This window comes from Lissotriton vulgaris, chromosome 1_1, assembly GCF_964263255.1.
Source record: "Lissotriton vulgaris chromosome 1_1, aLisVul1.2, whole genome shotgun sequence".
In the NCBI taxonomy this organism is placed as follows: Eukaryota; Metazoa; Chordata; class Amphibia; order Caudata; family Salamandridae; genus Lissotriton; species Lissotriton vulgaris.
In genome coordinates, this window is record NC_141685.1 from 1,101,485,116 (window position 1) to 1,101,513,033 (window position 27,918).

At 48.4% G+C, this 27,918-nt stretch overlaps 1 protein-coding gene across 1 annotated transcript in view; it reads left to right on the top strand.

The window, feature by feature from the left end:
• LOC147748679 (A.superbus venom factor 1-like) overlaps nucleotides 1–27,918 on the top strand; it is a 1,557,217-nt gene that overhangs the window by 740,223 nt on the left and 789,076 nt on the right. The window contains exon 13 of the mRNA XM_086963549.1: nucleotides 23,559–23,750. Within this exon, the coding sequence (XP_086819675.1) occupies nucleotides 23,559–23,750 (192 nt within the window). The remainder of the gene's footprint in view (nucleotides 1–23,558; nucleotides 23,751–27,918) is intronic.

Genomic DNA, 27,918 nt, shown 5'->3' on the forward strand with positions numbered 1-27,918 from the left:
TGCAATATTTCACGGTGGAATTTGCGAATGATTGTATGGATTTGTTTACCTCGTTTCTGGCTTTGGCCCTGCGTTAATCTTGGTCTGTTTTTATCAATAGCAATTAGTTTACTGTTGGTAATGTCTTCTTCAGCTGCATTAATTTGTTTTCTTTTTACAACTTTATTTGGACATGTACTTGAATCCCTTTTTCTTTTCATAGACTGTTTATTTGTTCCCTGTATAGATTTACTATTCCCTGGTAATTGTGATAAATGATTAGTATTGCTATTCCCTCCCTTACTTTGAGTCTGTAAATTATCTGAAGACATTGTTGTTGATGTTATAGTCTGATTAGGAGTACATTCAGTAGTATGTACCCAAATTTTTCTTTCTTGCGGTAGGTGACTATTTTTCTTGTGCACTGTAAGTGCTTTTGTAAATGATTTCCTCTTAATAACTTTTATATCTATTGGTGTTAATTCAAATTGGACACATTGCTCAGCCTGATGTGTAAACTGATATGCTAGTTTCACAACATATTGAATCAGCCCTTCAAAAGAATGAAATGCAATTGTAACACATGTTCCGTTCGAATGAGGCATGCCTTCATGGTCCCTACTATGTGAATCAAATACAAAGTATGTTTGCATATGTTTGAAAATAGCTATAACATATACATTCATACAAAGTATAACACCACAGTGCTTATTAAGAGTAACATTTAATGCTGTGCTAATATCTGGGTAGGCTTTATCAAAACGTTTAAGGACATCACCGTAGTAAGCGTTCCGTAGCATAAGTGAATATATCTCTTGATTGTGGTCTATATACCTTTGGAGGTCATCTGGATGCATAAGTGTTTCTTTGTTAATAGAATGCATTTGTAGATATAAATCGTCCCCACGGTCCATTATATAATGCAGATCATTAGAGTTCCAAGTAGTTACTGGCTTGCATAAATTGTGCAAGACAGCAAAAACCCTATTTGGTAAGCATTGCTTACCTTGTGATTTGCTATTAAATGTTCTATTCCCTTGATGGTAACTTGCTTTCAAGCATCTCTGCATCTTATATGTTATACTAAAATTTTCTTTGCAACAAATGTAAATTAATAACCTTTCCTGAGTACCTAATTTTTTGGGGGACTGTAAGGTATGAACTTTTGACAATTTTTCGCCTAACTGGCAAAGTAGTATTTACCTTAACTTGTGTTTCTTTCGTTGTTGTTTTAATAATCTGAAAGGAGAAGAAAGAAATGTTGGTTATAATATATCTTTTGTAAGTTTTCTCGTAAAGGGCACATTAGCATGTAAATTGTCTTTTAAAGACCTGTTAAGAGCTCGGGTGCGGCTGTGAGTGTGTGCGCCCCGGCTGGCACACAGGCAGGGTGAGATGACAGAGGGAGACAGAGGGAGTGTGAGGGAAAGGGAGGGGGACGGAGAGGGAGTGAGAGGGAGTGAGTGTGAGAGAGAGTGAGTGAGTGAGTGAGAGTGAGTGAATGAGTGAGAGGTAGTGAGAGAGTGAGAGGGAGTGAGAGTGAGAGTGAGTGGGAGGGAGGGAGTGAGAGAGATGGAGGGAGTAAGAGAGAGGGAGGGAGGGAGGGAGTGAGAGAGAGGGAGGGAGTGAGAGAGGGAGTGAGCGAGTGAGTGAGAGGGAGGGAGGGAGTGAATGAGAGGGGAGATGGAGTGAAAGGGAGGGATGGAGTGAGGGAGGGAGGGAGTGAGAGGGAGGGAGTGAGAGGGAGGGAGTGAGAGTGAGAGAGGGAGTGAGAGGGAGGGAGTGAGTGAGAGAGAGGGAGGGAGTGAGAGAAAGGGAGGGAGTGAGTGAGAGGGAGTGAGTGAGTGAGAGGGAGGGAGTGAGTGAGAGGGAGTGAGTGAGAGGGAGTGAGTGAGTGAGAGGGAGTGAGAGTGAGTGGGAGAGAGGGAGGGAGTGAGAGAGAGGGAGGGAGTGAGTGAGTGAGAGGGAGGGAGTGAGCGAGTGAGTGAGAGGGAGGGAGTGAGTGAGAGGGAGGGATGGAGTGAGAGGGAGGGGGAAGGAGTGGGAGGGAGGGAGGGAGAGGGAGGGAGGGAGAGGGAGGGAGGGAGTGAGAGGGAGGGAGTGGGAGGGAGTGAGAGAGGGAGTGAGTGAGAGGGAGTGGGAGGGAGGGAGGGAGTGAGAGGGAGTGAGTAAGAGGGAGTGAGTGAGTGGAAGGAGTGAGTGAGTGAGTAAGTGGTAGGAAGGGAGGGAGGGAGAGGGAGAGAGGGAGGAAGGGAGGGAGAGAGAGGGAGTGAGTGAGATGGAGGGAGGGAGTGAGAGGAAAGGAGTGGCTGGGAGGGAGTGGGAGGGAGGGAGTGAGAGGGAGGGAGTGGGAGTGAGAGGGAGTGAGTGAGTGGGCGTGAGTGAGTGGGAGGGAGTGAGAGGGAGGAGTGAGTGAAAGGGAGTTAGTGAGTGAGTGAGTGGGCGTGAGTGAGTGGGCATGAGTGAGTGGGCGTGAGTGATGGAGTGAGTGAGAGGGATGGAGTGAGTGAGAGGGGTTGAGTGAGTGAGATGGATGGAGTGAGTGAGAGGTATAGAGTGACAGAGGGATGGAGTGAGTGAGTGAGTGAGAGGGATGGAGTGAGTGAAAGGTAGGGAGTGAGTGAGTGGGAGGGAGTGAGTGAGTGAGTGGGAGGGAGTGGGAGGGAGTGAGAGGGAGGAGTGAGTGAAAGGTACGGAGTGAGTGAGTGAGTGGGCGTGAGTGAGTGGACGTGAGTGAGTGGGCATGAGTGAGTGGTCGTGAGTGAGTGGGCGTGAGTGATGGAGTGAGTGAGAGTGTTGGAGTGAGTGAAAGGGATGGAGTGAGTGAGATGGATGGAGTGAGTGAGAGGGATGGAGTGAGTGAGAGGGATAGAGTGACAGAGGGATGGAGTGATAGAGGGATGGAGTGAGTGAGTGAGAGGGATGGAGTGAGTGAAAGGGAGGGAGTGAGTGAGTGGGAGGGAGGGAGTGAGTGAGTGGGAGGGAGTTGGACGGAAGTGAGAGGGATGGAGTGAGAGAGGGATGCAGTGTGTGAGAGGGATGCAGTGTGTGAGTGAGAGGGAGTGAGTGAGTGAGGTAGAGGGAGTGAGTGAGAGTGAGTGAGTGAGTGAGTGAGTGAGTGAGTGAGAGTGAGTGAGTGAGTGAGTGAGTGAGAGGGAGGGAGGGAGTGAGAGGGAGGGAGGGAGTGAGAGGGAAGGAGGGAGTGAGAGAGAGGGAGGGAGTGAGAGAGAGGGAGTGAGCGAATGAGAGGGAGGGAGGGAGTGAGAGGGAGGGAGGGAGTGAGAGGGAGGGAGGGAGGGAGGGAGTGAGAGAGAGGGAGGGAGTGAGAGAGAGGGAGTGAGCGAGTGAGTGAGAGGGAGGGAGGGAGTGAGTGAGAGGGAGGGATGGAGTGAGAGGGAGGGATGGAGTGAGGGAGGGAGGGAGGGAGTGAGAGGGAGGGAGTGAGAGGAAGGGAGTGAGAGTGAGAGAGGGAGGGAGTGAGAGGGAGGGAGTGAGTGAGAGAGAGGGAGGGAGTGAGAGGGAGGGAGTGAGAGAGAGGGAGGGAGTGAGTGAGAGGGAGGGAGTGAGTGAGAGTGAGGTCGTGAGTGAGAGGGAGTGAGTGAGAGGGAGTGAGTGAGTGAGAGGGAGTGAGAGTGAGAGTGAGTGGGAGAGAGGGAGGGAGTGAGAGAGAGGGAGGGAGTGAGTGAGAGGGAGGGAGTGAGCGAGTGAGTGAGAGGGAGGGAGTGAGTGAGAGGGAGGGATGGAGTGAGAGGGAGGGGGAAGGAGTGGGAGGGAGGGAGGGAGTGAGAGGGAGGGAGAGAGAAGGAGGGAGGGAGTGAGAGGGAGGGAGTGGGAGGGAGTGAGAGAGGGAGGGAGTGAGAGGGAGTGGGAGGGAGGGAGGGAGGGAGTGAGAGGGAGTGAGAGGAAGGGAAAGGGAGGGAGACAGAGACAGAGAGGGAGTGAAGGGGAGGGAGACGGAGAGGGAGTGAGAGGGAGGGAGAGCGAGGGAAAGGGAGGGAAAGGGAGGGAGATGGAGAGGGAGTGAGAGGGAGAGGGAGGGAAAGGGAGGGAAAGGAGGTGAAATGGAGGGAGAGGGAGGGGAAGGGAGTGAGAGGGAGAGTGAGAGGGAGGGAGACGGAGAGGGAGGGAGAGAGAGAGGGAGTGAGACAGAGGGAGTGAGACAGTTAGAGTGAGACAGAGGAAGACAGGAGAGAGGGAGGGAGAGAGGGAGAGAGAGCTAGAGACAGGGAGAGAGAGCTATAGAGAGGGAGGGAGACCGAGAGAGAAAGTGAGAGAGAGAGATATGTGTGTATGCCGGGACGGCTCAGTGGACGAAGGCTTCCGCTACAGGGACCTGTGATCAACTTTATGGTCAGTTTTATGTTGTTGCTGTAGCCCCGCCCCTCCCCCACTGACCCTGCCCTCACCGATGCGGCCCTCGGACACAAGCAAAACAGTAAATTTGGCCCCAGAGAGAAAGTTTGTGAGTAGCCATGTAATAGAGGGTGTGTGTGAAAGTCCCCTTGATCATGGAATGTGTGTATGAAAAGTTTGTTGTGGTGTGGCGAAGTGGTGCGAACGGAGTGTGGCTGTACTATTCCCCCTAATGTTACAGTGTGCCTGTGATTAGTGTAGTAAGTGTAAGGTCAAGTGTTTTTTTTTGTAGGCAGCTAATCCTGGCTAATGTGTTATTTGATGTGTGTTTGTGAAAAGGTAATACTAGTAGTTGTACGAGAGGGTGTGTGCGTGTGTCAGCTTGTAACTTGGATTAGTTACTGTGTTGCAGTGAAGCTGCGAATGAATGCGTTCCGCGTGAATTTTCTGAAGTGTAGCCTGTTTGCGTGCAAATAAATGTGCAATTTGAAGTTCTGACTGAAAGTTTGCTGCTGTAGTGGCGAAGTGGTATGATCTTAGATTGCGTTGGAGTCGCACGTGCTGTATAGGGGTGGCTGTTAGTGTTTTGCCTAATGTGACAGTGTGTGTGTGATTAGTGTAAGCTGCAGCTCTGTTCACTCTTGAGTCCGATAATCCTGTTGACTGTCTTGCTTTGAAGCTGTGAATGAAAGCATAATGAGTGTTCTGTTGTGGTCGCACTGAATTTGGCGTGCGTGTTATATAGTATGTGTTCTTAACCGTGTGTGCGTGAAAAGTTAATACTAAGAGACGTAAAAAAAGGTGTGTGTGTGTCATCTTGTAACTTGGACTGGTTACTGTGTTGCATTGAATCTGAGAATGAATGCGGTGTGCGTGTAATATTGAAAGTGTACCCAGTTAGTGTGCAAGTAATTTAGGTAGTCGAAGTTGTGAACGAAATGTTCCTGGGAGTGTGGCGAAGTGTTATGATATGAGATTGCGTCTGAATGTTCCGAAAGGTGTGTGTGAAAGTCCCCTTGATCGTGGAATGTGTGTATGAAAAGTTTGTTGTGGTGTGGCGAAGTGGTGCGAACGGAGTGTGGCTGTACTATTCCCCCTAATGTTACAGTGTGCCTGTGATTAGTGTAGTAAGTGTAAGGTCAAGTTTTTTTTTTTGTAGGCAGCTAATCCTGGCTAATGTGTTATTCGATGTGTGTTTGTGAAAAGATAATACTAGTAGTTGTATGAGAGGGTGTGTGCGTGTGTCAGCTTGTAACTTGGATTAGTTACTGTGTTGCAGTGAAGCTGCGAATGAATGCGTTCCGCGTGAATTTTCTAAAGTGTAGCCTGTTTGCGTGCAAATAAATGTGCAATTTGAAGTTCTGACTGAAAGTTTGGTGCTGTAGTGGCGAAGTGGTATGATCTTAGATTGCGTTAGAGTCGCACGTGCTGTATAGGGGTGGCTGTTAGTGTTTTGCCTAATGTGACAGTGTGGGTGTGATTAGTGTAAGCTGCAGCTCTGTTCACTCTTGAGTCCGATAATCCTGTTGACTGTCTTGCTGTGAAGCTGTGAATGAAAGCGTAATGAGTGTTCTGTTGTGGTCGCACTGAATTCGGCGTGTGTGTTATATAGTATGTGTTCTTAACCGTGTGTGCGTGAAAAGTTAATACTAAGTGACGTAAAAAAAGGTGTGTGTGTGTGTGTCATCTTGTAACTTGGACTGGTTACTGTGTTGCATTGAATCTGAGAATGAATGCGGTGTGCGTGTAATATTGAAAGTGTACCCAGTTAGTGTGCAAGTAATTTAGGTAGTGGAAGTTGTGAACAAAATGTTCCTGGGAGTGTGGCGAAGTGTTATGATCTGAGATTGCGTCCGAATGTTCCAAAAGTGTGTGTCGAGTGTTTGTTTTCCAAAAAATACTATCGAATGAGGTTCACATGGTGTAACGGGGATATTTGTTCCTATGCATGTGAATGTGAGAATGTGTGTGCGATTTTGTGTGTTAAGTGCAAGCTGAAGCTGTGGGTACTGTCGATCCTGTTGATAGTGTAAAGTAACCTGAAGTCGTGCTTGCAATCAATATGTCGTGCTTGTAATTTAGTAAGTCTTGTTAGTTGTGTGTGCGTGAAAAGGTAACACAAGGAGTTGTACAAGAGGGTGTGTGTCAATGTTATGTTGTGCCTTGAATTCGTGTAAGAAATGTTCTGTGTGGCGAGTCGAAGTGTTATGAACGAAAGGGCAAACTGTGTAGCAGAGTGAACAGTTGGCTGTACTTACATGATATATGTTTGTGCGCCGTTTCTTTTCCCCTAGCAAGGAAATGTTGAATGCGTACGAATAACCTACAAGATATAACAATAAAAAAAGAAAACAAATATGTATCGGTATGTTCAAACAAAGCTATGACCTGCTTGAGAAATTACGTATTCGTTTGCTAAGTATTATCATAGAAAATTTTGTTTTTCAAAATAACATGTTGCACAATAATTTAACACAGGTGCAATGTTGATATAGTAATCGTTCTAATAAACTGAAGTAAATTTATCAATGCTGTTCCTTTGGTGTATTGAAATAAAAGTTCCATGCACTTACTTTCTAAGATTGAATGGCGGAGTTTTTCAGTGGCTGTTGGTCGATAGCAGCAAGTACAGCGTCGTTCTGTAAGTCCGAGTTCTGTCCTCGCAGGTAAAAACAGAGTATGACTTAAAGTGATCCGTCGCCCTGCTTAAATAGGGGGTAACGTTGCAAGAAACTTTTTTTTGTTTTTGGTTTAAGAAAGGATCAAAGGTTTTAGTCCTTCCCTTGCCCCAAGGAAAAGTCACACTAGCTGATGTGCGCGACTTGGAAGTGTGAATGTTTGAATGTGTATGCAGATGAAGTTTCGACATTGGCGCGACAGTAGACTTCCCTGGGCAACTCCCTTAATCGCACCTAAGAGTTCGCTCTCAACTGACAAAGCAAACGCCATTCATTTTTTATTTCCTTAGTGTAATTGGACTTGAACTGTCTTGTCCAAGTTACTCTTAAAGATGGCATATATAAAGCTTCCAAAGTATTAAAAGTTTCCCTTTTAAACCTACAACTCTTGTAATATTTATGCTCAAAGTTGTGACGTTATGTTTATTATGAAAATACAGAACATTGCTGCGGATGCGTCCCTTAATGGGTGTGTGGCAACTTTAAAATCCTGGGGTCGTTGTTGTTGGTGTGCGTGTACGTGTTGTAGAATGAGAAAGATGGTGGATGATTTGTCTGGCAATACATAAATGTAGAGACAGGTGTGGCGAAATGTTATGAGCTGATGTATGGTGCTGAATGGGACAGAGGCTGGATGCAATATTTGCCCTCAAAGTTGTGTTGTTATTTTTATTATTAAAATACTAAGCATTGCTGCGGATGTGTCCCTTAAATGTGTCTGTGGGTACTTTTAAATACTGGAATTGTTGTTGCTGTGTGTGTACGTGTTGTAAGTATGCATTAACAGTTGTTTGTATGTGCGTTGTTGAGGTATGCATTAAAAGGTTCAGTTGTGTGTGTCGTGTGTAAAATTGTGCATAAACTGCTTGTGTTATGTTTGTGTGGTGGGTGCATCGGTGGAGCTGTGTGGTGAGTGCCTCGGTGTAGCTGTGTGGTGAGTGCCTCGGTGGAGCTGTGTGGTGGGTGCTTCGGTGGAGCTGTGTAGGTGGAGCTGTGTGGTGGGTGCATTGGTGGAGCTGTGTCGGTGGAGCTGTGTGGTGGGTGCATCGGTGGAGCTGGGTGGTGGGTGCATCGGTGGAGCTGTGTGGTGGGTGCATCGGTGGAGCTGGGTGGTGGGTGCATCGGTGGAGCCGGGTGGTGGGTGCATTGGTGGAGCTGGGTGGTGGGTGCATCAGTGGAGCTGTGTTGGTGGAGCTGTGTGGTGGGTGCATCGGTGGAGCTGTGTGGTGTGTGCCTCGGTGGAGCTGTGTGGTGGGTGCCTCGGTGGAGCTGTGTGGTGGGTGCCTCGGTGGAGCTGTGTGGTGGGTGCCTCGGTGGAGCTGTGTGGTGGGTGCCTTGGTGGAGCTGTGTAGGTGGAGGTGTGTGGTGGGTGCACCGGTGGAACTGGGTGGTGGGTGCATCAGTGGAGCTGTGTGGTGGGTGCATCGGTGGAGCTTAGTTGGTGCATCGGTGGAGCTGTGTGGTGGGTGCATCGGTGGAGCTGTGTGGTGGGTGCCTCGGTGGAGCTGTGTTGGCGGAGCTGTGTGGTGGGTGCATCGGTGTAGCTGTGTGGTGGGTGCCTCGGCGGAGCTGTGTGGTGGGTGCTTTGGCGGAGCTGTGTGGTGAGTGCCTCAGTGGAGCTGTGTGGTGAATGCCTCGGTGGAGCTGTGTGGTGGGTGCATCAGTGGAGCTGTGTAGGTGGAGCTGTGTGGTGGGTGCATTGTTGGAGCTGGTTCGGTGGAGCTGTGTGGTGGGTGAATCGGTGGAGCTGGGTGGTGGGTGCATCGGTGGAGCTGTGTGGTGGGTGCATTGGTGGAGCTGGGTGGTGGGTGCATCAGTGGAGCTGTGTCGGTGGAGCTGTGTGGTGGGTGCATCGGTGGAGCTGTGTGGTGGGTGCATCGGTGGAGCTGTGTGGTGGGTGCCTCGGTGGAGCTGTGTGGTGGGTGCCTCGGTGGAGCTGTGTAGGTGGAGGTGTGTGGTGGGTGCACCGGTGGAACTGGGTGGTGGGTGCATCAGTGGAGTTGTGTGTTGGGTGCATCGGTGGAGCTGTGTCGGTGGAGCTGTGTGGTGGGTGCATCGGTGGAGCTGTGTGGTGGGTGCATCGGTGGAGCTGTGTGGTGGGCGCATCGGTGGAGCTGGGTGCATCAGTGGAGCTGTGTCGGTGGAGCTGTGTGGTGGGTGCATTGGTGGAGCTGTGTGGTGGGTGCATTGGTGGAGCTGTGTGGTGGGTGCATCTGTGGAGCTGTGTAGGTGGAGCTGTGTGGTGGGTGCATTGTTGGAGCTGTGTCGGTGGAGCTGTGTGGTGGGTGCATCGGTGGAGCTGGGTGGTGGGTGCATCGGTGGAGCTGTGTGGTGGGTGCATTGGTGGAGCTGGGTGGTTAGCGCCTCGGTGGAGCTGTGTGGTGAATGCCTCGGTGGAGCTGTGTGGTGGGTGCATCGGTGGAGCTGTGTAGGTGGAGCTGTTTGGTGGGTGCATTGGTGGAGCTGTGTGGTGGGTGCATCGGTGGAGCTTATTTGTTGCATCGGTGGAGCTGTGTGGTGGGTGCATCGGTGGAGCTTATTTGTTGCATCGGTGGAGCTGTGTGGTGGGTGCATCGTTGTAGCTGTGTGGTGGGGGCCTCGGCGGAGCTGTGTGGTGGGTGCCTGGGCGGAGCTGTGTGGTGTGTGCCTCGGCAGAGCTGTGTGGCATTTAAAATAATTTGTGTATGTTTTGGTAGAAGGATGTACTCACCAGAGCTGTTGTGTGTGCCTAAGGGGTAAATGTGCACAAATAGCAAGCTCAGTGTTTTATTTCCGTTTGGAAAAATCAATGTCCATTATGTTCACAAATACAGACGGTATTTTTCCGCATGGATCTATTGTTTGCAAGCATTGGGATAGTTGTAAAAAGTTTATCCCCAAAAAAAACAACGGAGTAAATTTTTAGTATGTGTAAGCCTAGACGTACAATTCCCCAATTTTCCATTGGCCGCTCTAGAGGGAGCCTATGAAATAGTAGTCAAGGTGAATGGGGGTGAGCCTGTGGCTTTTATGAATGTAGTACACAAGTATGTTTTAAGTAAAACTATCCATCCCTCTTGTGACTTGCACTTGCTTTAACTTTTGTGTTTGTGGTTGTGCGAAGTAGTATGAGCTTATGTTAGGTAATGCTGTTGTGTGTGTACGTGTTGCTGGCATTTACAATAATTAGTGTATGTTTCGGTACAAGCATGTAGTCACCAGAGCCGTTGTGTGTGCCTAATGGGTAAATGTGCACCACGAGCAGGCTCTGTGTTTTTGTTGCGTTTGTAGGATGAAAGTTTTTAGTCCTTCCCTTGCCCCAAGGAAAAGTCACACTAGCTGATGTGCGCGACTTGGAAGTGTGAATGTTTGAATGTGTATGCAGATGAAGTTTCGACATTGGTGCGACAGTAGACTTCCCTGGGCAACTCCCTTAATCGCACATAAGAGTTCGCTCTCAACTGACAAAGCAAACGCCATGCTTTTCCCTTACTGTAATTCGACTTCAACTGTCTGCTCCAAGTTACCCTTAAAAATGGCATATATAAAGCTGTCAAAGTATACAAAGTTGGCCTTTTAAAAATACAAGTCTTGTAATATTCATGCTCAAAGTTGTGACGTTATGTTTATTAGGAAAATACAGAACATTGCTGCGGATGCGTCCCTTAATGTGTGTGTGGCTACTTTTAAATCCTGTAATTGTTGTTGTTGGTGTGTGTACGTGTTGTAGAATGAGAAAGATGGTGGCTGATTTGTCTGGCAATACATAAATGTAGAGACAGGTGTTGCAAAATGGTATGAGCTTATGTATGGTGCTGAATGGGCCAGAGGCTGGATGCAATATTTGCCCTTAAAGTTGTGTCGTTATTTGTTTTTGCCAAATACTGAACATTGCTGCGGATGCGTCCCTTAATGTGTGTGTGGCAACTTTAAAATCCTGGGGTCGTTGTTGTTGGTGTGGGTGTACGTGTTGTAGAATGAGAAAGATGGTGGATGATTTGTCTGGCAATACATAAATGTAGAGACAGGTGTGGCGAAATGTTATGAGCTGATGTATGGTGCTGAATGGGAAAGAGGCTAGATGCAATATTTGCCCTCAAAGTTGTGTTGTTATTTTTATTATAAAAATACTAAGCATTGCTGCGGATGCGGCCCTTAAATGTGTCTGTGGGTACTTTTAAAAACTGCAATTGTTGTTGCTGTGTGTGTACGTGTTGTAAGTATGCATTAACAGTTGTTTGTATGTGCGTTGTTTAGGTATGCATTAAAAGGTTCAGTTGTGTGTGTCGTGTGTAAAATTGTGCATAAACTGCATGTGTTATGTTTGTGTGGTGGGTGTGGTGAGTGCCTCGGTGTAGCTGTGTGGTGAGTGCCTCGGTGGAACTGTGTGGTGGGTGCTTTGGTGGAGCTGTGTGGTGGGTGCTTTGGTGGATCTGTGTAGGTGGAGCTGTGTGGTGGGTGCATTGGAGGAGCTGTGTCGGTGGAGCTGTGTGGTGGGTGCATCGGTGGAGCTGGGTGGTGGGTGCATCGGTGGAGCTGTGTGGTGGGTGCATCGGTGGAGCTGGGTGGTGGGTGCATCGGTGGAGCTGGGTGGTGGGTGCATTGGTGGAGGTGGGTGGCGGGTGCATCAGTGGAGCTGTGTTGGTGGAGCTGTGTGGTGGGTGCATCAGTGGAGCTGTGTGGTGTGTGCCTCGGTGGAACTGGGTGGTGGGTGCATCAGTGGAGCTGTGTGGTGGGTGCATCGGTGGAGCTTAGTTGGTGCATCGGTTGAGCTGTGTGGTGGGTGCATCGGTGGAGCTGTGTAGGTGGAGCTGTGTGGTGGGTGCATCGGTGTAGCTGTGTGGTGGGTGCCTCGGTGGAGCTGTGTGGTGGGTGCCTCGGTGGAGCTGTGTGGTGGGTGCCTCGGTAGAGCTGTGTAGGTGGAGGTGTGTGGTTGGTGCACCGGTGGAACTGGGTGGTGGGTGCATCAGTGGAGCTGTGTGGTGGGTGCATCAGTGGGGCTTAGTTGGTGCATCGGTGGAGCTGTGTGGTGGGTGCATCGGTGAAGCTGTGTAGGTGGAGCTGTGTGGTGGGTGCATCGGTGTAGCTGTGTGGTGGGTGCCTCAGCGGAGCTGTGTGGTGGGTGCTTTGGCGGAGCTGTGTGATGAGTGCCTCAGTGGAGCTGTGTGTTGAATGCCTCGGTGGAGCTGTGTGGTGGGTGCATCGGTGGAGCTGTGTAGGTGGAGCTGTGTGGTGGGTGCATTGTTGGAGCTGTGTAGGTGGAGCTGTGTGGTGGGTGCATCGGTGGAGCTGGATGGTGGGTGCATCGGTGGAGCTGTGTGGTGGGTGCATTGGTGGAGCTGGGTGGTGGGTGCATCAGTGGAGCTGTGTTGGTGGAGCTGTGTGGTGGGTGCATTGGTGGAGCTGTGTGGTGGGTGCATCGGTGGAGCTGTGTGGTGGGTGCCTCGGTGGAGCTGTGTGGTGGGTGCCTCGGTGGAGCTGTGTAGGTGGAGGTGTGTGGTGGGTGCACCAGTGGAACAGGGTGGTGGGTGCATCAGTGGAGTTGTGTGTTGGGTGCATCGGTGGAGCTGTGTCGGTGGAGCTGTGTGGTGGGTGCATCGGTGGGTGTGGTGGGTGCATCGGTGGAGCTGTGTGGTGGGTGCATCGGTGGAGCTGTGTGGTGTGCGCATCGTTGGAGCTGGGTGCATCAGTGGAGCTGTGTTGGTGGAGCTGTGTGGAGGGTGCATCGGTGGAGCTGTGTGGTGTGTGCCTCGGTGGAGCTGTGTGGTGGGTGCCTTGTTGGAGCTGTGTGGTGGGTGCCTCGGTGGAGCTGTGTGGTGGGTGCCTCGGTGGAGCTGTGTTGTGGGTGCCTCGGTGAAGCTGTGTAGGTGGAGGTGTGTGGTGGGTGCACCGGTGGAACTGGGTGGTGGGTGCATCAGTGGAGCTGTGTGATGGGTGCATCGGTGGAGCTTAGTTGGTGCATCGGTGGAGCTGTGTGGTGGGTGCATCGGTGGAGCTGTGTAGGTGGAGCTGTGTGGTCGGTGCATCGGTGTATCTGTGTGGTGGGTGCATCGGTGGAGCTGTGTGGTGGGTGCATCAGTGGAGTTGTGTGTTGGGTGCATCGGTGGAGCTGTGTCGGTGGAGCTGTGTGGTGGGTGCATCGGTGGGTGTGGTGGGTGCATCGGTGGAGCTGTGTGGTGGGTGCATCGGTGGAGCTGTGTGGTGTGCGCATCGTTGGAGCTGGGTGCATCAGTGGAGCTGTGTTGGTGGAGCTGTGTGGAGGGTGCATCGGTGGAGCTGTGTGGTGTGTGCCTCGGTGGAGCTGTGTGGTGGGTGCCTTGTTGGAGCTGTGTGGTGGGTGCCTCGGTGGAGCTGTGTGGTGGGTGCCTCGGTGGAGCTGTGTGGTGGGTGCCTCGGTGAAGCTGTGTAGGTGGAGGTGTGTGGTGGGTGCACCGGTGGAACTGGGTGGTGGGTGCATCAGTGGAGCTGTGTGATGGGTGCATCGGTGGAGCTTAGTTGGTGCATCGGTGGAGCTGTGTGGTGGGTGCATCGGTGGAGCTGTGTAGGTGGAGCTGTGTGGTCGGTGCATCGGTGTATCTGTGTGGTGGGTGCCTCGGTGGAGCTGTGTGGTGGGTGCCTCGGTGGAGCTGTGTGGTGGGTGCCTCGGTGGAGCTGTGTAGGTGGAGGTGTGTGGTGGGTGCACCGGTGGAACTGGGTGGTGGGTGCATCAGTGGAGCTGTGTGGTGGGTGCATCGGTGGAGCTTAGTTGGTGCATCGGTGGAGCTGTGTGGTGGGTGCATCGGTGGAGCTGTGTAGGTGGAGCTGTGTGGTGGGTGCATCGGTGTAGCTGTGTGGTGGGTGCCTCGGCGGAGCTGTGTGGTGGGTGCTTTGGCGGAGCTGTGTGGTGAGTGCCTCGGTGGAGCTGTGTGTTGAATGCCTCGGTGGAGCTGTGTGGTGGGTGCATCTGTGGAGCTGTGCAGGTGGAGCTGTGTGGTGGGTGCATTGTTGGAGCTGTGTCGGTGGAGCTGTGTGGTGGGTGCATCGGTGGAGCTGGGTGGTGGATGCATCGGTGGAGCTGTGTGGTGGGTGCATTGGTGGAGCTGGGTGGTGGGTGCATCAGTGGAGCTGTGTTGGTGGAGCTGTGTGGTGGGTGCCTCGGTGGAGCTGTGTAGTGGGTGCCTCGGTGGAGCTGTGTGGTGGGTGCCTCGGTGGAGCTGTGTAGGTGGAGGTGTGTGGTGGGTGCACCGGTGGAACTGGGTGGTGGGTGCATCAGTGGAGCAGTGTGGTGGGTGCATCGGTGGAGCTTAGTTGGTGCATCGGTAGAGCTGTGTGGTGGGTGCATCGGTGGAGCTGTGTAGGTGGAGCTGTGTGGTGGGTGCATCGGTGTAGCTGTGTGGTGGGTGCCTCGGTGGAGCTGTGTGGTGGGTGCCTTGGTGGAGCTGTGTGGTGGGGGCCTCAGTGGAGCTGTGTAGGTGGAGGTGTGTGTTGGGTGCACCGGTGGAACTGGGTGGTGGGTGCATCAGTGGAGCTGTGTGGTGGGTGCATCGGTGGAGCTTAGTTGGTGCATCGGTGGAGCTGTGTAGGTGGAGCTGTGTGGTGGGTGCATCGGTGTAGCTGTGTGGTGGGTGCCTCGGCGGAGCTGTGTGGTGGGTGCTTGGCGGAGCTGTGTGGTGAGTGCCTCGGTGGAGCTGTGTGTTGAATGCCTCGGTGGAGCTGTGTGGTGGGTGCATCGGTGGAGCTGTGTAGGTGGAGCTGTGTAGTGGGTGCATTGTTGGAGCTGTGTCGGTGGAGCTGTGTGGTGGGTGCATCGGTGGAGCTGGGTGGTGGGTGCATCGGTGGAGCTGTGTGGTGGGTGCATTGGTGGAGCTGGGTGGTGGGTGCATCAGTGGAGCTGTGTTGGTGGAGCTGTGTGGTGGGTGCATCGGTGGAGCTGTGTGGTGGGTGCATCGGTGGAGCTGTGTGGTGGGTGCCTCGGTGGAGCTGTGTGGTGGGTGCCTCGGTGGAGCTGTGTAGGTGGAGGTGTGTGGTGGGTGCACTGGTGGAACAGGGTGGTGGGTGCATCAGTGGAGTTGTGTGTTGGGTGCATCGGTGGAGCTGTGTCGGTGGAGCTGTGTGGTTGGTGTATCAGTGGGTGTGGTGGGTGCATCAGTGGAGCTGTGTGGTGGGTGCATCGGTGGAGCTGTGTGGTGTGCGCATCTTTGGAGCTGGGTGCATCAGTGGAGCTGTGTTGGTGGAGCTGTGTGGTGGGTGCATCGGTGGAGCTGTGTGGTGTGTGCCTCGGTGGAGCTGTGTGGTGGGTGCCTTGGTGGAGCTGTGTGGTGGGTGCCTCGGTGGAGCTGTGTGGTGGGTGCCTCGGTGGAGCTGTGTGGTGGGTGCATCGGTGGAGCTGTGTAGGTGGAGGTGTGTGGTGGGTGCACCGGTGGAACTGGGTGGTGGGTGCATCGGTGTAGCTGTGTGGTGGGTGCCTCGGTGGAGCTGTGTGGTGGGTGCCTCGGTGGAGCTGTGTGGTGGGTGCCTCGGTGGAGTTGTGTAGGTGGAGGTGTGTGGTGGGTGCACTGGTGGAACTGGGTGGTGGGTGCATCAGTGGAGCTGTGTGGTGGGTGCATCGGTGGAGCTTAGTTGGTGCATCGGTGGAGCTGTGTGGTGGGTGCATCGGTGGAGCTGTGTAGGTGGAGCTGTGTGGTGGGTGCATTGGTGTAGCTGTGTGGTGGGTGCCTCGGCGGAGCTGTGTGGTGGGTGCTTTGGCCGAGCTGTGTGGTGAGTGCCACGGTGAAGCTGTGTGTTGAATGCCTCGGTGGAGCTGTGTGGTGGGTGCATCGGTGGAGCTGTGTAGATGGAGCTGTATGGTGGGTGCATTGTTGGAGCTGTGTCGGTGGAGCTGTGTGGTGGGTGCATCGGTGGAGCTGGGTGGTGGGTGCATCGGTGGAGCTGTGTGGTGGGTGCATTGGTGGAGCTGGGTGGTGGGTGCATCAGTGGAGCTGTGTTGGTGGAGCTGTGTGGTGGGTGCATCGGTGGAGCTGTGTGGTGGGTGCATCGGTGGAGCTGTGTGGTGGGTGCATCGGTGGAGCTGTGTGGTGGGTGCCTCGGTGGAGCTGTGTGGTGGGTGCCTCGGTGGAGCTGTGTAGGTGGAGGTGTGTGGTGGGTGCACCGGTGGAACAGGGTGGTGGGTGCATCAGTGGAGTTGTGTGTTGGGTGCATCGGTGGAGCTGTGTCGGTGGAGCTGTGTGGTGGGTGCATCGGTGGGTGTGGTGGGTGCATCGGTGGAGCTGTGTGGTGGGTGCATCGGTGGAGCTGTGTGGTGTGCGCATCGTTGGAGCTGGGTGCATCATTGGAGCTGTGTCGGTGGAGCTGTGTGGTGGGTGCATTGGTGGAGCTGTGTGGTGGGTGCATCGGTGGAGCTGTGTAGGTGGAGCTGTGTGGTGGGTGCATTTTTGGAGCTGTGTCGGTGGAGCTGTGTGGTGGGTGCATTGTTGGAGCTGTGTCGGTGGAGCTGTGTGGTGGGTGCATCGGTGGGTGTGGTGGGTGCATCGGTGGAGCTGTGTGGTGGTTGCATCGTTGTAGCTGTGTGGTGGGTGCCTCGGCGGAGCTGTGTGGTGGGTGCCTGGGCGGAGCTGTGTGGTGTGTGCCTCGGCGGAGCTGTGTGGCATTTAAAATAATTTGTGTATGTTTTGGTAGAAGGATGTACTCACCAGAGCTGTTGTGTGTGCCTAAGGGGTAAATGTGCAAAAATAGCAATCTCAGTGTTTTATTTCCATTTGTAAAAATCAATGTCCATTATGTTCACAAATACAGACGGTATTTTTCCGCATGGATCTATTGTTTGCAAGCTTTGGAATAGTTGTCAAAAGTTTATCCCAAAAAAAACAACGGAGTAAATTTTTAGTATGTGTAAGCCTAGACGTACAATTCCCCAATTTTCCATAGGCCGCTCTAGAGGGAGGCTATGAAATAGTAGTCAAGGTGAATGGGGGTGAGCCTGTGGCTTTTATGAATGTAGCACACAAGTATGTTTTAAGTAAAACTATCCATCCCTCTTGTGACTTGCACTTGCTTTCACTTTTGTGTTTGTGGTTGTGCGAAGTAGTATGAGCTTATGTTAGGTAATGTTGTTGTGTGTGTACGTGTTGCTGGCATTTACAATAATTAGTGTATGTTTCGGTACAAGCATGTAGTCACCAGAGCCGTTGTGTGTGCCTAACGGGTAAATGTGCACAACGAGCAGGCTCTGTGTTTTTGTTGCGTTTGTAGGATCAAAGTTTTTAGTCCTTCCCTTGCCCCAAGGAAAAGTCTCACTAGCTGATGTGCGCGACTTGGAAGTGTGAATGTTTGAATGTGTATGCAGATGAAGTTTCGACATTGGCGCGACAGTAGACTTCCCTGGGCAAGTCCCTTAATCGCACATAAGAGTTCGCCCTCAACTGACAAAGCAAACGCCATTTTTTTCCCTTACTGTAATTCAACTTCAACTGTCTGCTCCAAGTTACCCTTAAAAATGGCATATATAAAGCTGTCAAAGTACACAAAGTTGTCCTTTTAAAAATACAAGTCTTGTAATATTCATGCTCAAAGTTGTGACGTTATGTTTATTCGGAAAATACAGAACATTGCTACGGATGCGTCCCTTAATGTGTGTGTGGCTAATTTTAAATCCTGTAATTGTTGTTGTTGGTGTGTGTGTACGTGTTGTAGAATGAGAAAGATGGTGGCTGATTTGTCTGGCAATACATAAATGTAGAGACAGGTGTGGCGAAATGGTATGAGCTTATGTATGGTGCTGAATGGGCCAGAGGCTGGATGCAATATTTGCCCTTAAAGTTGTGTCGTTATTTATTTTTGGCAAATACTGAACATTGCTGCGGATGCGGCCCTTAAATGTGTCTGTGGGTACTTTTAATTCCTGGAATTGTTGTTGCTGTGTGTGTGTACGTGTTGTAAGTATGTATTAACAGTTGTTTGTGTGTGCGTTGTTGAGGCATGCAGTAAGAGCAGCAGTTGTGTGTGTCGTGTGTAAAATTGTGCATAAACTGCTTGTGTTATGTTTGTTTGTTGTAATTATGCTGTGTGTGTACGTGTTGCTGGCATTTCAATAAATTTTTTTTTTTTTTTTTAGAAGCATGTACTCACCAGAGCTGTTGGGTGTGCCTAACGGCTAAATGTGCACAACCAGCATGCTATGTGTTTTCCGCATGGATATATTGTTCCAAAACATTGGAATTGTTCTACTAATGTTATCGCAATGAAGGCAACATATGAAATCTTTAGTCTGTGCAAGCGTAGACGTACAATCCCCCAATTTTCCATAGCACGCTCTAGAGGGAGGGTGTGAAATATTAGGGATGGTATGTAAAGTATAAGAGTTTTGTTTAAAAAAGCATCACGTTTCCAGTGTTAGTATTTTCTTTCAGTGGGAGTTTTTTTTTTGTTTTGATGTGGTTCTCGGGCTAACACCCGGCTCGCATCCTGCTGTTCAAAATTAGCATATCCCAAAAGCAACTTGAGAAGTGATTACAATCTTGACGACGGCGCTTAAAGTACTCTAGCATCCTGTAGTTTTGTTGACGAAAGCCTTTGAGTCTGTGGCCTGTGTGTTTATGTAAACTGTGCAAGCGTAGACGTACAATCCCCCAATTTGAAATAGTAGGGATGGTATGTAAAGTATAGGAGTTTTGTTTAAAAAAGCATCACGTTTCCAGTGTTAGTATTTTCTTTCTGTGGGAGTTTTTTTTTTGTTTTGTTGTGGTTCTCGGGCTAACACCCGGCTCGCATCCTGCTGCTCAAAATTAGCATATCCCAAAAGCAACTTGAGAAGTGATTACAATCTTGACGACAGCGCTTAAAGTACTCTAGCATCCTCTAGTTTTGTTGACGAAAGCCTTTGAGTCTGTGGCCTGTGTGTTTATGTAAATGGGATTAAAGAGTGGTCCGAGCCGGACCGACGTATTGTTGGGGGTTAGGGGGGGTTGGGAGGACTGTTAAGTGGATGTGAGAGAGGCTCTGTGTTTGAATCGTTGTTAAAAATCAGCAGTGCTAGAGTGGTGAGAGAGAGAGTGGAGGGGAGGTGCTGGCGTCTGGGGAGGGGGAGTGGAATTGCGAGCCTGGCTGTGTCCGGGAAGCTGTGTGCAGGGACAGAGAGGGGAGGTGCTGGCGTCTGGGGAGGGGGAGTGGAATTGCGAGCCTGGCTGTGTCCGGGAAGCTGTGTGCAGGGACAGAGAGGGGAGGTGCTGGCGTCTGGGGAGGGGGAGTGGAATTGCGAGCCTGGCTGTGTCCGGGAAGCTGTGTGCAGGGACAGAGAGGGGAGGTGCTGGCGTCTGGGGAGGGGGAGTGGAATTGCGAGCCTGGCTGTGTCCGGGAAGAGAGAGGGGAGGTGCTGGCGTTTGTGGTTTGGGGAACAGATGTCGAAGGCTGTCGAATTTTGTTAACAAAAAAGTCTTCCGCTCCAGGCTGAACAGACAGTTTCACGGAAGACAAGCAGTGCTAGAGTGGTGGGAGAGAGAGTGGGGAGTGGGCGGATCGGGAGGGGCGTCGTGAGGGGAGAGTGAGTGGGTAGAGGGCGGAGGTAGAGGGCGGAGCAGGAAGAGCTGCTCTCGGCAGGCTGGGGAAAAGATGCTGCTGGGAAACTAATGAGAGGAGGTGCCGTGAAGAAATGCGACACAGCAGGCAGGGGAGGGGGCGGAGTGGGGGTGTGGGAGGGGTGCGCCTGAGGGGAAAGACATGCAAGGCAGGCGGCTGGGGCATGTGCACGCGCTTTTAATGTCAATGCACATGCGCATTGAGCTTAAATTTCACGGGCACTGCAAGGAATCGCCACAATTCCTTGCAAGTTGGTTAAAGACTGTTTAAGCCCCCATAGTCTCGCAAGCTCGATGCGCATGCGCATCGACAGGCGAGACCTAAAAAGGGAGATAGAAATGAACCTAGTTGCTATTGCCCAATCTCTTTCCTGGATTCACCTATGAAAGTCGCTGGGAGGGTCATTTTAAACAAATTACAACTCTGGGTAGAAGAGACAGGCCTACTTTCTAAGTTTCAATATGGGTTTAGGGCAGGAATGGGAACAACTGAACAGGGATTAAATCTAGCTCTAATTATAGGCAAATACATATCAGCAAAAAAGGAGAAAACTCGTTCTAACGTTTGTCGATTTAAGTTCAGCCTTCGACTGTTTAAACCATGACAAATTGTGGAGTACATTGAGAGAGATGGATGTTGACCCCAATTTGCTACTATTCATCAAGGAATTATACAGGGGAGCGGGCGGCGAGGGTCCGGTATGGGAAACAGGGAGAATGCACAACTACATTTAGCATAAACAAGGGAGTAAGACAAGGATGCATACTTGCCCGTTTCTGTTTGCCCTATACAGAAATAGTGTAGGATTGTACTTGGCCCAAGACAGGCAGGATTACGCATTGATTAAGTACACCCCAGTCCCCATTTTATTATATGCGGATGATGCAGTCATTATGGCGCGGACACAGATAGGCCTCCAAAGAGCTGTTACCAAATTTACTACCTATATGAAAGATAGAGGCTTAAAAGTAAATAAAAGCAAAACCTTTACCATGTGTTGTGGGGTCAAAAAAGGTAATACATGTAAAATTTTAATTGAAAAGACAAAAATAGACATCACAGACAGATTCTCGTACTTGGCTATCAATTTTGAGAAGTTGGGCTCATGGACATCGGCTGTGAATGCGGGAAAATTGTCTTTTTCCTGAGCTATAGGTGCAGTGCGCAATTTCTCAAATAAATTGGGTGGTAGACCAGTACCGGAGTTAGTGGATATTTATAAATCCAAATGCATATCTACTGCGACATATGGGCAAGGGATCTAGGGAAAAGCTGACGTCCAACAAATTCAACGCTGTGAGAATGAGTTTCTGCGTTATCTTTTAGCTGTCCCTGGTTCTAATGCTGCATTTGTAAGCCATAAGGAACTCGGCCTGCCTTATATATCTGACATTATCAAAGTCAATCCCCTTTTATTGTGGCATAAGGTATGGTCCTCTTCTGAGACTAGTTTTAATAGAGACGTAAATATGGACTGTCTCAAATTAGAGGGGGCAGCCGGTATATTATAGATTAAATATGTAAACAAATGATCGTGATCGTGATATTGGTCATCGCGAATATTTTGATTCGCCAAGCTGCTTAGAAAGGTTATCGAGAAAAAACCTGAAAGTAACTTGTTTGAATTATTTAGAGAACAAGCGTTGGCTTTCTGAAAAAGAGAAGAAATGAGTTATGGAGAATCACTTGATGTTGCAATGTCAGGTTATCCAACTCTATTTGTCACAGGTTCAGAGTTGCTACTCCCGCATGCTCTTAACACGTTTTCGTGGTGGGTCCCTTTTTAGAATAGTTACCTTCCCAGAAGTAAATTCATGGTCTAGAAATCTGTTACCATGCCCGTGTGATGATATTTCCATCCAATCCACGTTACACTGCATGTTTTTCTGAAAATTCTATGATTTTCCTAGGAGAAGGTTTTAAATACCTATTTTAAAGAAGTAGGGACTTAGACAATGCAGAATAGCATTTTTGAGGCTTCAAATGTTAGAGAATGAATTGATTATGATGGCTATGTCGTCCTTTTTAAAAGCTATTATCAGACATAGGGACACTATGTATTAATTTGTCTTTTTGTATCTACTGCTTGTGTCAAAGATTTTTGTATAAATAATATGAGCTGTTTTTACTAAATTATCGTATTTGGTACAACATGTATAATGACGAACAATATAAATGTAAATGTGCTTGTTATTTTTTACTGTGCTTTTATGGTTTTTAGGATACAAAATCGAATAAAGCAGTATTTGTTTTGATGTGAGTCCACGGGCATAAATTGGTAAATACTTGCGAACTTGCAGTTTGTCGTTATGCACACATTTTGTAGACTGCTCCCAGCCGGAAAACAGTGATGATCCTATCAGGAGTAGAATTACATTTCTCTATGTAGTGCAGATGGAAAAGGACCACCCACAAAATTGAGGGAGATGTAGGTGAACAGATTTCTTAATGAAGGAAACATTTTCCCAGTAGAGAATGAAACCAAGTTTCATTCTCTACTGCACATTTACTTTTGCATTCAATATTCTTTTCGATCTGTATAAATGCATATGCATATGTGTAGTTTTATGAATTTGCAATTGTTGCAGATTCCGAGGTTTGCTCACTGAAATGATTTGTATATTCCATAAACGATAGAAAAGTTCTCAAAACATAAGTATAAGCCTAGATGATTATATGAATGGCTGCTAGCAAGTGAGTTGTGTGAATCTCTCCCGGAGCATATTCTTTAGAGTAGGTTCAGAATCCTGTTAGTGTTTTAATTGTCATTAACATTTAGCCTATTCGTGAAATAAAACTAGTTAAATGTTTTGTTGTAAGTTTTGCTTTCATGAATGGGCTGATTAATATCAGATGTCCTTCAAAACCAACCCAGACTGATTTCAGATCTGATACCCAGTTATCATTTTTAACTGTTCTACTTTGAGGTAAATAATTGTCTTCTTACCGTTGCTTTTTAGGGCATATGTATGAAAATCCCTGTTTGCGATTCTCATATTGCGATTTTTGTGAATCGCTATTTGAGAATTGCAAAGCGGGATGAATGTAAAAAATCGCAATTTTTTTGTTATTTCTTTATATTCCTTAATTGCGATTAGCAAATTGCGAAATCGCAATTAAGGAATACTTTCCCATTAATTTCTATGGGCCAGGAGGCCCATAGGAATGAATGGGAAGTCATTCTCAATCTGCGATTCGCAGTTTGAGAATCGTAAATTGAGAATAATTTCAAGGGTGCAAGGGTGTCATAAGGACACCCTGATGCACCCCTAAAATGAACATGTGTGTGCATATGGCGCACATACATGCCCTTCATACTTCTGATGTTGCCAATGGCGCGGAGATACTCCCCAGGGAGTCGATTCCGAGCGCGGTATAAGTTTGCAAATAAATAAATAAAAATAAGGGCATGCATGTGCGCCATATGGCACCTTCACAAATGTCAAAACGTGCATTTGTGAAAGAAATCACAAATTACCACCAACTTGAAATTGCAAAAACTGAATGCTTGTTGCATAGCATTTAAGGAATCGCAATTTGCGATTCCTTAAAAGCTTACGCAAAATTAAGGAATCGCAAATTTTGCGATTTCTTAATTTTGCGATGCGATTTCTGTGCTACATACCGTTTTGCGAATTTTAAGTAAAAAATGTGAAATGGGCATTAACCCATAAAGTAATCAAAGGAAGTCTTTCCTTTGTACATGAACCATTGAGAAGAATAAAGAAAGAGAAATACCTAAATGGACTTCCTTTGATTACTGTATGGGTTAATGCCCATTTCACAGTTTGGACTTATAATTTAGTGTGTCTCAGCAATTGTGCAATTCACGTGTCACTTTCTGCCCCCTCCAACTGTATTTCATTTTTCGTATGGGATTGTCTTTTGCACAGAAATTGCCAACTTGAAATAGAAGGGTTACGTTTTCTGATGCCTACCTTTGGATCTCTGAGTTTGCAACATGCTAATGAATCTCTGCCCAATTGTCTCCACTCCAATTCCCCCCTCCCTCACCCACAGATTATGAGCAAAGGAAGAATTTACAAGGTTGGCAAACAAGAGAGGCAGCCGGGGCAATCAGTGGTGACCATGACGCTGCCTATCGTTCCGGACTACATCCCCTCTTTCCGCATCATTGCCTATTACTATGTACAGAGTGAGATTGTGGCAGACTCCATCTGGGTGGATGTGAGGGACACCTGCATGGGAACGGTAAGCAATCCAAAGCTACCATTTTCTACAATCTGTCCCTGTAAGCCTTCTCCTCCACTGGATTTAACAAAGCCTGATAGCACAGTCCTCCACGGTGAGGGGTTACAGAGGTAGGGGGTTACAGGGAAGCCCAAAGGTTGCAGGTTCTATTTTAAACCCCAATTTCCACAAAAAAGACCTAGACCCAAAGGCACTAACTAGTTTCTATACTTAATAGTGTACCATATGTCGCAAAACATTACAACTGAACTCCCCTCTATTAATTGATGGGGGAGGAGGTACATCCACGTTGTGCCATATTTAAAACTTGCCCGATCCCTTTTGTAAAACGACAGTTGTGAGACAACAAACAACACACACCCAAGTGTCAAACTCAGACAAAGAAAAAAGTGTGTGAGAGCGAAATGGCGCCTCACGGGCACACCACCAACGGGAACCTGGCAGGTACTCACCAGGATTGCCCTGATCTCATCATTGGCACCATCAAGCTCGAAAACAAATGTGTCCAATAAACAAATAAGGAAAGTGTTTGTGAAAAAGTGCAGTGTGGGTAGACAACAAATAACAAATATGAAGTCAAAACAACATAAAGACCACAAACAACACGGATATCAAATTTTATTCTTTCTCCTTCGTGTTGGTTGTGGGTTCTTAAAAAAGTGAGTGTGGCTACCACTTATCCAACCATACTCTACTTGCCGACATGTTTCATTGCCACGCAAATTTTTGGCAATTTCTTCAGGGCGTTACGTATTTTAAGCCACTGCATTGGACATACATTGTCTTCACAACTGTGAAATAAAAATAGAAAACACACAACACTCATATAGTTGTTCACCTGCCTTTTAAAATTACTGAACGTTTAGCATGCCCCAATTGCACATAACTCCATAGTATTTACCCTCAATCAGCCACCTTGTCTCGTACCAGCTGAGAGGATGAAACCCTCGTGAATTTCTAGAATAACTCCAAATGTGAGTCACCTTTCCTCCCCTTCGGTTACTTTCACTGCAGGGGATTGAAATGTACCATGATTACATGCATATTCTATGTTTCTCATTTCCACATTTCCGAGAATATCTTTTTTTTTAACCTTAGTTACATGCTATCTCATTTCCTACTAAGATGGTTATATTCCTTTGCCAGCTACACTTCCTTTTCATGACCTAACCCCTTGGTACCCCAAATATTAGATGGCCTAACCCCTTGGTACCGTAAGTATTGGCTAAGTCGGAACACCTTTCTTACTTCGATCATTCTACATCTTTAACATCTTTAAAATTCTTAAACAGAAAAGCCAATTTATCAGATGGCATCGACCCCCAATGCGGAATCGATTCTCTTGTATCACGGGGTTCTATTCACCAGCCCAAGCGTCGGACCCCTTACGCCTTACCGATAAACAGAAAAGCCGATTTATCAGATGGCATCAACCCCCAATGCGGAACTGATTCCCTTGTATCACGGGGTATTATTCACCAGCCCGAGTGTCGGACCCCTTGCGCCTTACAGATAGTGAGACGGACCGCCGGCATTTCCTCAGCCGATGTGCCCCCCGGTGGGCTTCCTCCTGTAATTGTCCTCACGCACTAACGTCATGGCGTGTTCTCGCGGGATCCAACGTGGATCCGCGAACCCGTTTTGGGCGCCATCTTGGAGTGGGGACAGAGTTCCAAATTAGTGTATTATTTGGTCATGTTCCAGTGTGTGTAATGTATCGCGAATAAAGGCACCACACCTCTGGTTTGTAAATAATTTGTGGAAAGATTTCTTTCGTTACATAGGCTATGCGGGTATATTTAAATATGTATCCTTGCTAGCTCAAACGTACAGCTACGATACACACCCAGGGTAGATGGTCGAATTTCCGATACATCAGATAAAATTCAACCACCCTTTCAATCGGAATATTGGTCAAATGCATATAAATTCAGAACACTATGCAACTTTTTCGTAAAATTATTTACGGCATGAAAAGAAATTCCCACTAACTCATACACACATGTTCAGAATACATTCGATGTGGAGCTTTTATGTTTTATGCAGAGTTTTATATTAGCAAGATGACTCCAACGTTATGGGGCATTCAATGACCACCAATACCTGGGCCAAGTTGTACAAAACCTGTAAGGCTTCACTACCGAATTAATGAAGCCGCAGAGAGTATCATGCTTATACACCTTCACTTATGGAAAGGAAGTATTCCTAACGCTTGATATCTCAGGGAGGGACTAACATTTTCCAGCTCTATACCTCATGGCAGCCAAAGTCAGAATTATCTTAATTAACTTTATTCCATTCCAGTAATTCGTTAAGTCCTGTTCTTTCACTTTTTTCCTGAAAAATCCATCTCGCCTCCTCAGTTATATGCAACCGTTCAACTGATCTAGAATCTCCTGTCACTTTTTCCAGAACCACCCACTTGAATGTGTGCTTGTTGCTATGGCAGTGTTGGACCAATTTCGTTGACAATTTCCCTGCCCTAATTGTACTCAGATGTTCCTGAATTCGCGTTTTTATTTTGCGTGTGGTGAGTCGAATGTATTGTAAACTACATTCGCAGTCTAGCCTGTATACCACATTAGTGGTATTACAATTGCTGAAATGTCTCAGACTCCATTCTTTACCTGATTGTAAAGTTACACTTGTCACCTTAGATGTTAAAGGGCAAACAGAGCATGACCCACATGGATAATGTCCCATGGGGACCGTGCTATTCCTTGTTACATTGCAAACTTGTGGGCGGGTATGGACCAATTTATCTTTAAGGTTGCTTGCACGTTTGAAAGCAAACCTAGGTTGCGGCATTTTAAAGTCTTTAGTTGACAACAGCGGCCAGTGCTTCCGTATTGATTGCCTGATTTTCGTGGCCAATGGATCGAATGTCATTACCACCGGAAGGCAATCCTCCTTTTCCTGATGGTTAACTTCCAAGAGTACATTTCCTGGTGTGTTTAAGGCTCTCTTTTTTGCTTGTTTAATGATTTTTGCGGGGTAATTTCTTTGTTCCAATTTATCTGCCAGAGCCTGTGTTTGTGCTTTAAATACATCTGTAGTAGAGCATTTTCTCCGGTACCTCAGAAACTGCCCCACCGGCAGGTTGTCTCTGAGTGCCCTTGGGTGGTACGAATCATAAGACAACAGGGAATTCCTATCGGTGGGTTTCTGATGGACACTTGTCATCAAGCCACCCTCACTGGCCTTGATGTCCAGGTCCAGATATACTGCAGCATCCCGGCTATAGGACCAAGTAAAACGGAGGCTTTGATCCTGCATATTGAGCCAGTTTAGAAATTCCAGTAAGCTGGACTCTTCTCCAGTCCAAACGCAGAGCACGTCGTCTATATATCTCCTCCAAAGACGCACCTGGTCCTTGAAGGGATTGGTGGAGGGATTGCCAAAAATTTGCGTGGCAATGAAACATGTCGGAAAGTAGAGTATGGTTGGATAAGTAGTAGCCACACTCACTTTTTTAAGAACCCACAACCAACATGAAAGAGAAAGAATAAAATTTGATATCCGTGTTGTTTGTGGTCTTTATGTTGTTTTGACTTCATATTTGTTATTTGTTGTCTACCCACACTGCACTTTTTCACAAACACTTTTCTTGTTTGTTTATTGGACACATTTGTTTTCGAGCTTGATGGTGCCAATGATGAGATCAGGGCAATCCTGGTGAGTACCTGCCAGGTTTCCGTTGGTGGTGCGCCCGTGAGGCGCCATCTCGCTCTCACACACTTTTTTTCTTTGTCTGAGTTTGACACTTGGGTGTGAGTTGTTTGTTGTCTCACAACTGTTGTTTTACAAAAGGGATCGGGCACGTTTTAAATATGGCACAATGTGGATGTACCTCCTACCCCATCAATTAAAAGAGGGGAGTTCAGTTGTAATGTTTTGCGACATATGGTACACCATTAAGTATAGAAACTAGTTAGTGCCTTTGGGTCTAGGTCTTTTTTGTGGACATTGGATGTTGAGTAGAGGGCGACCTATGACCCTTTTTACCTCTAAGCTCCTTATTGATAGACATTGTGTGAACGGTGGCTCAGCCGTGAGAGCATTTGTTTTTGCCCAGAATTGGGGTCCCTGGTTTTATAATAAGTACCACAACACTGCATTACATCTGGCCTCGGTGGTGTTCCCATTGCACATAATACCAATATATGAA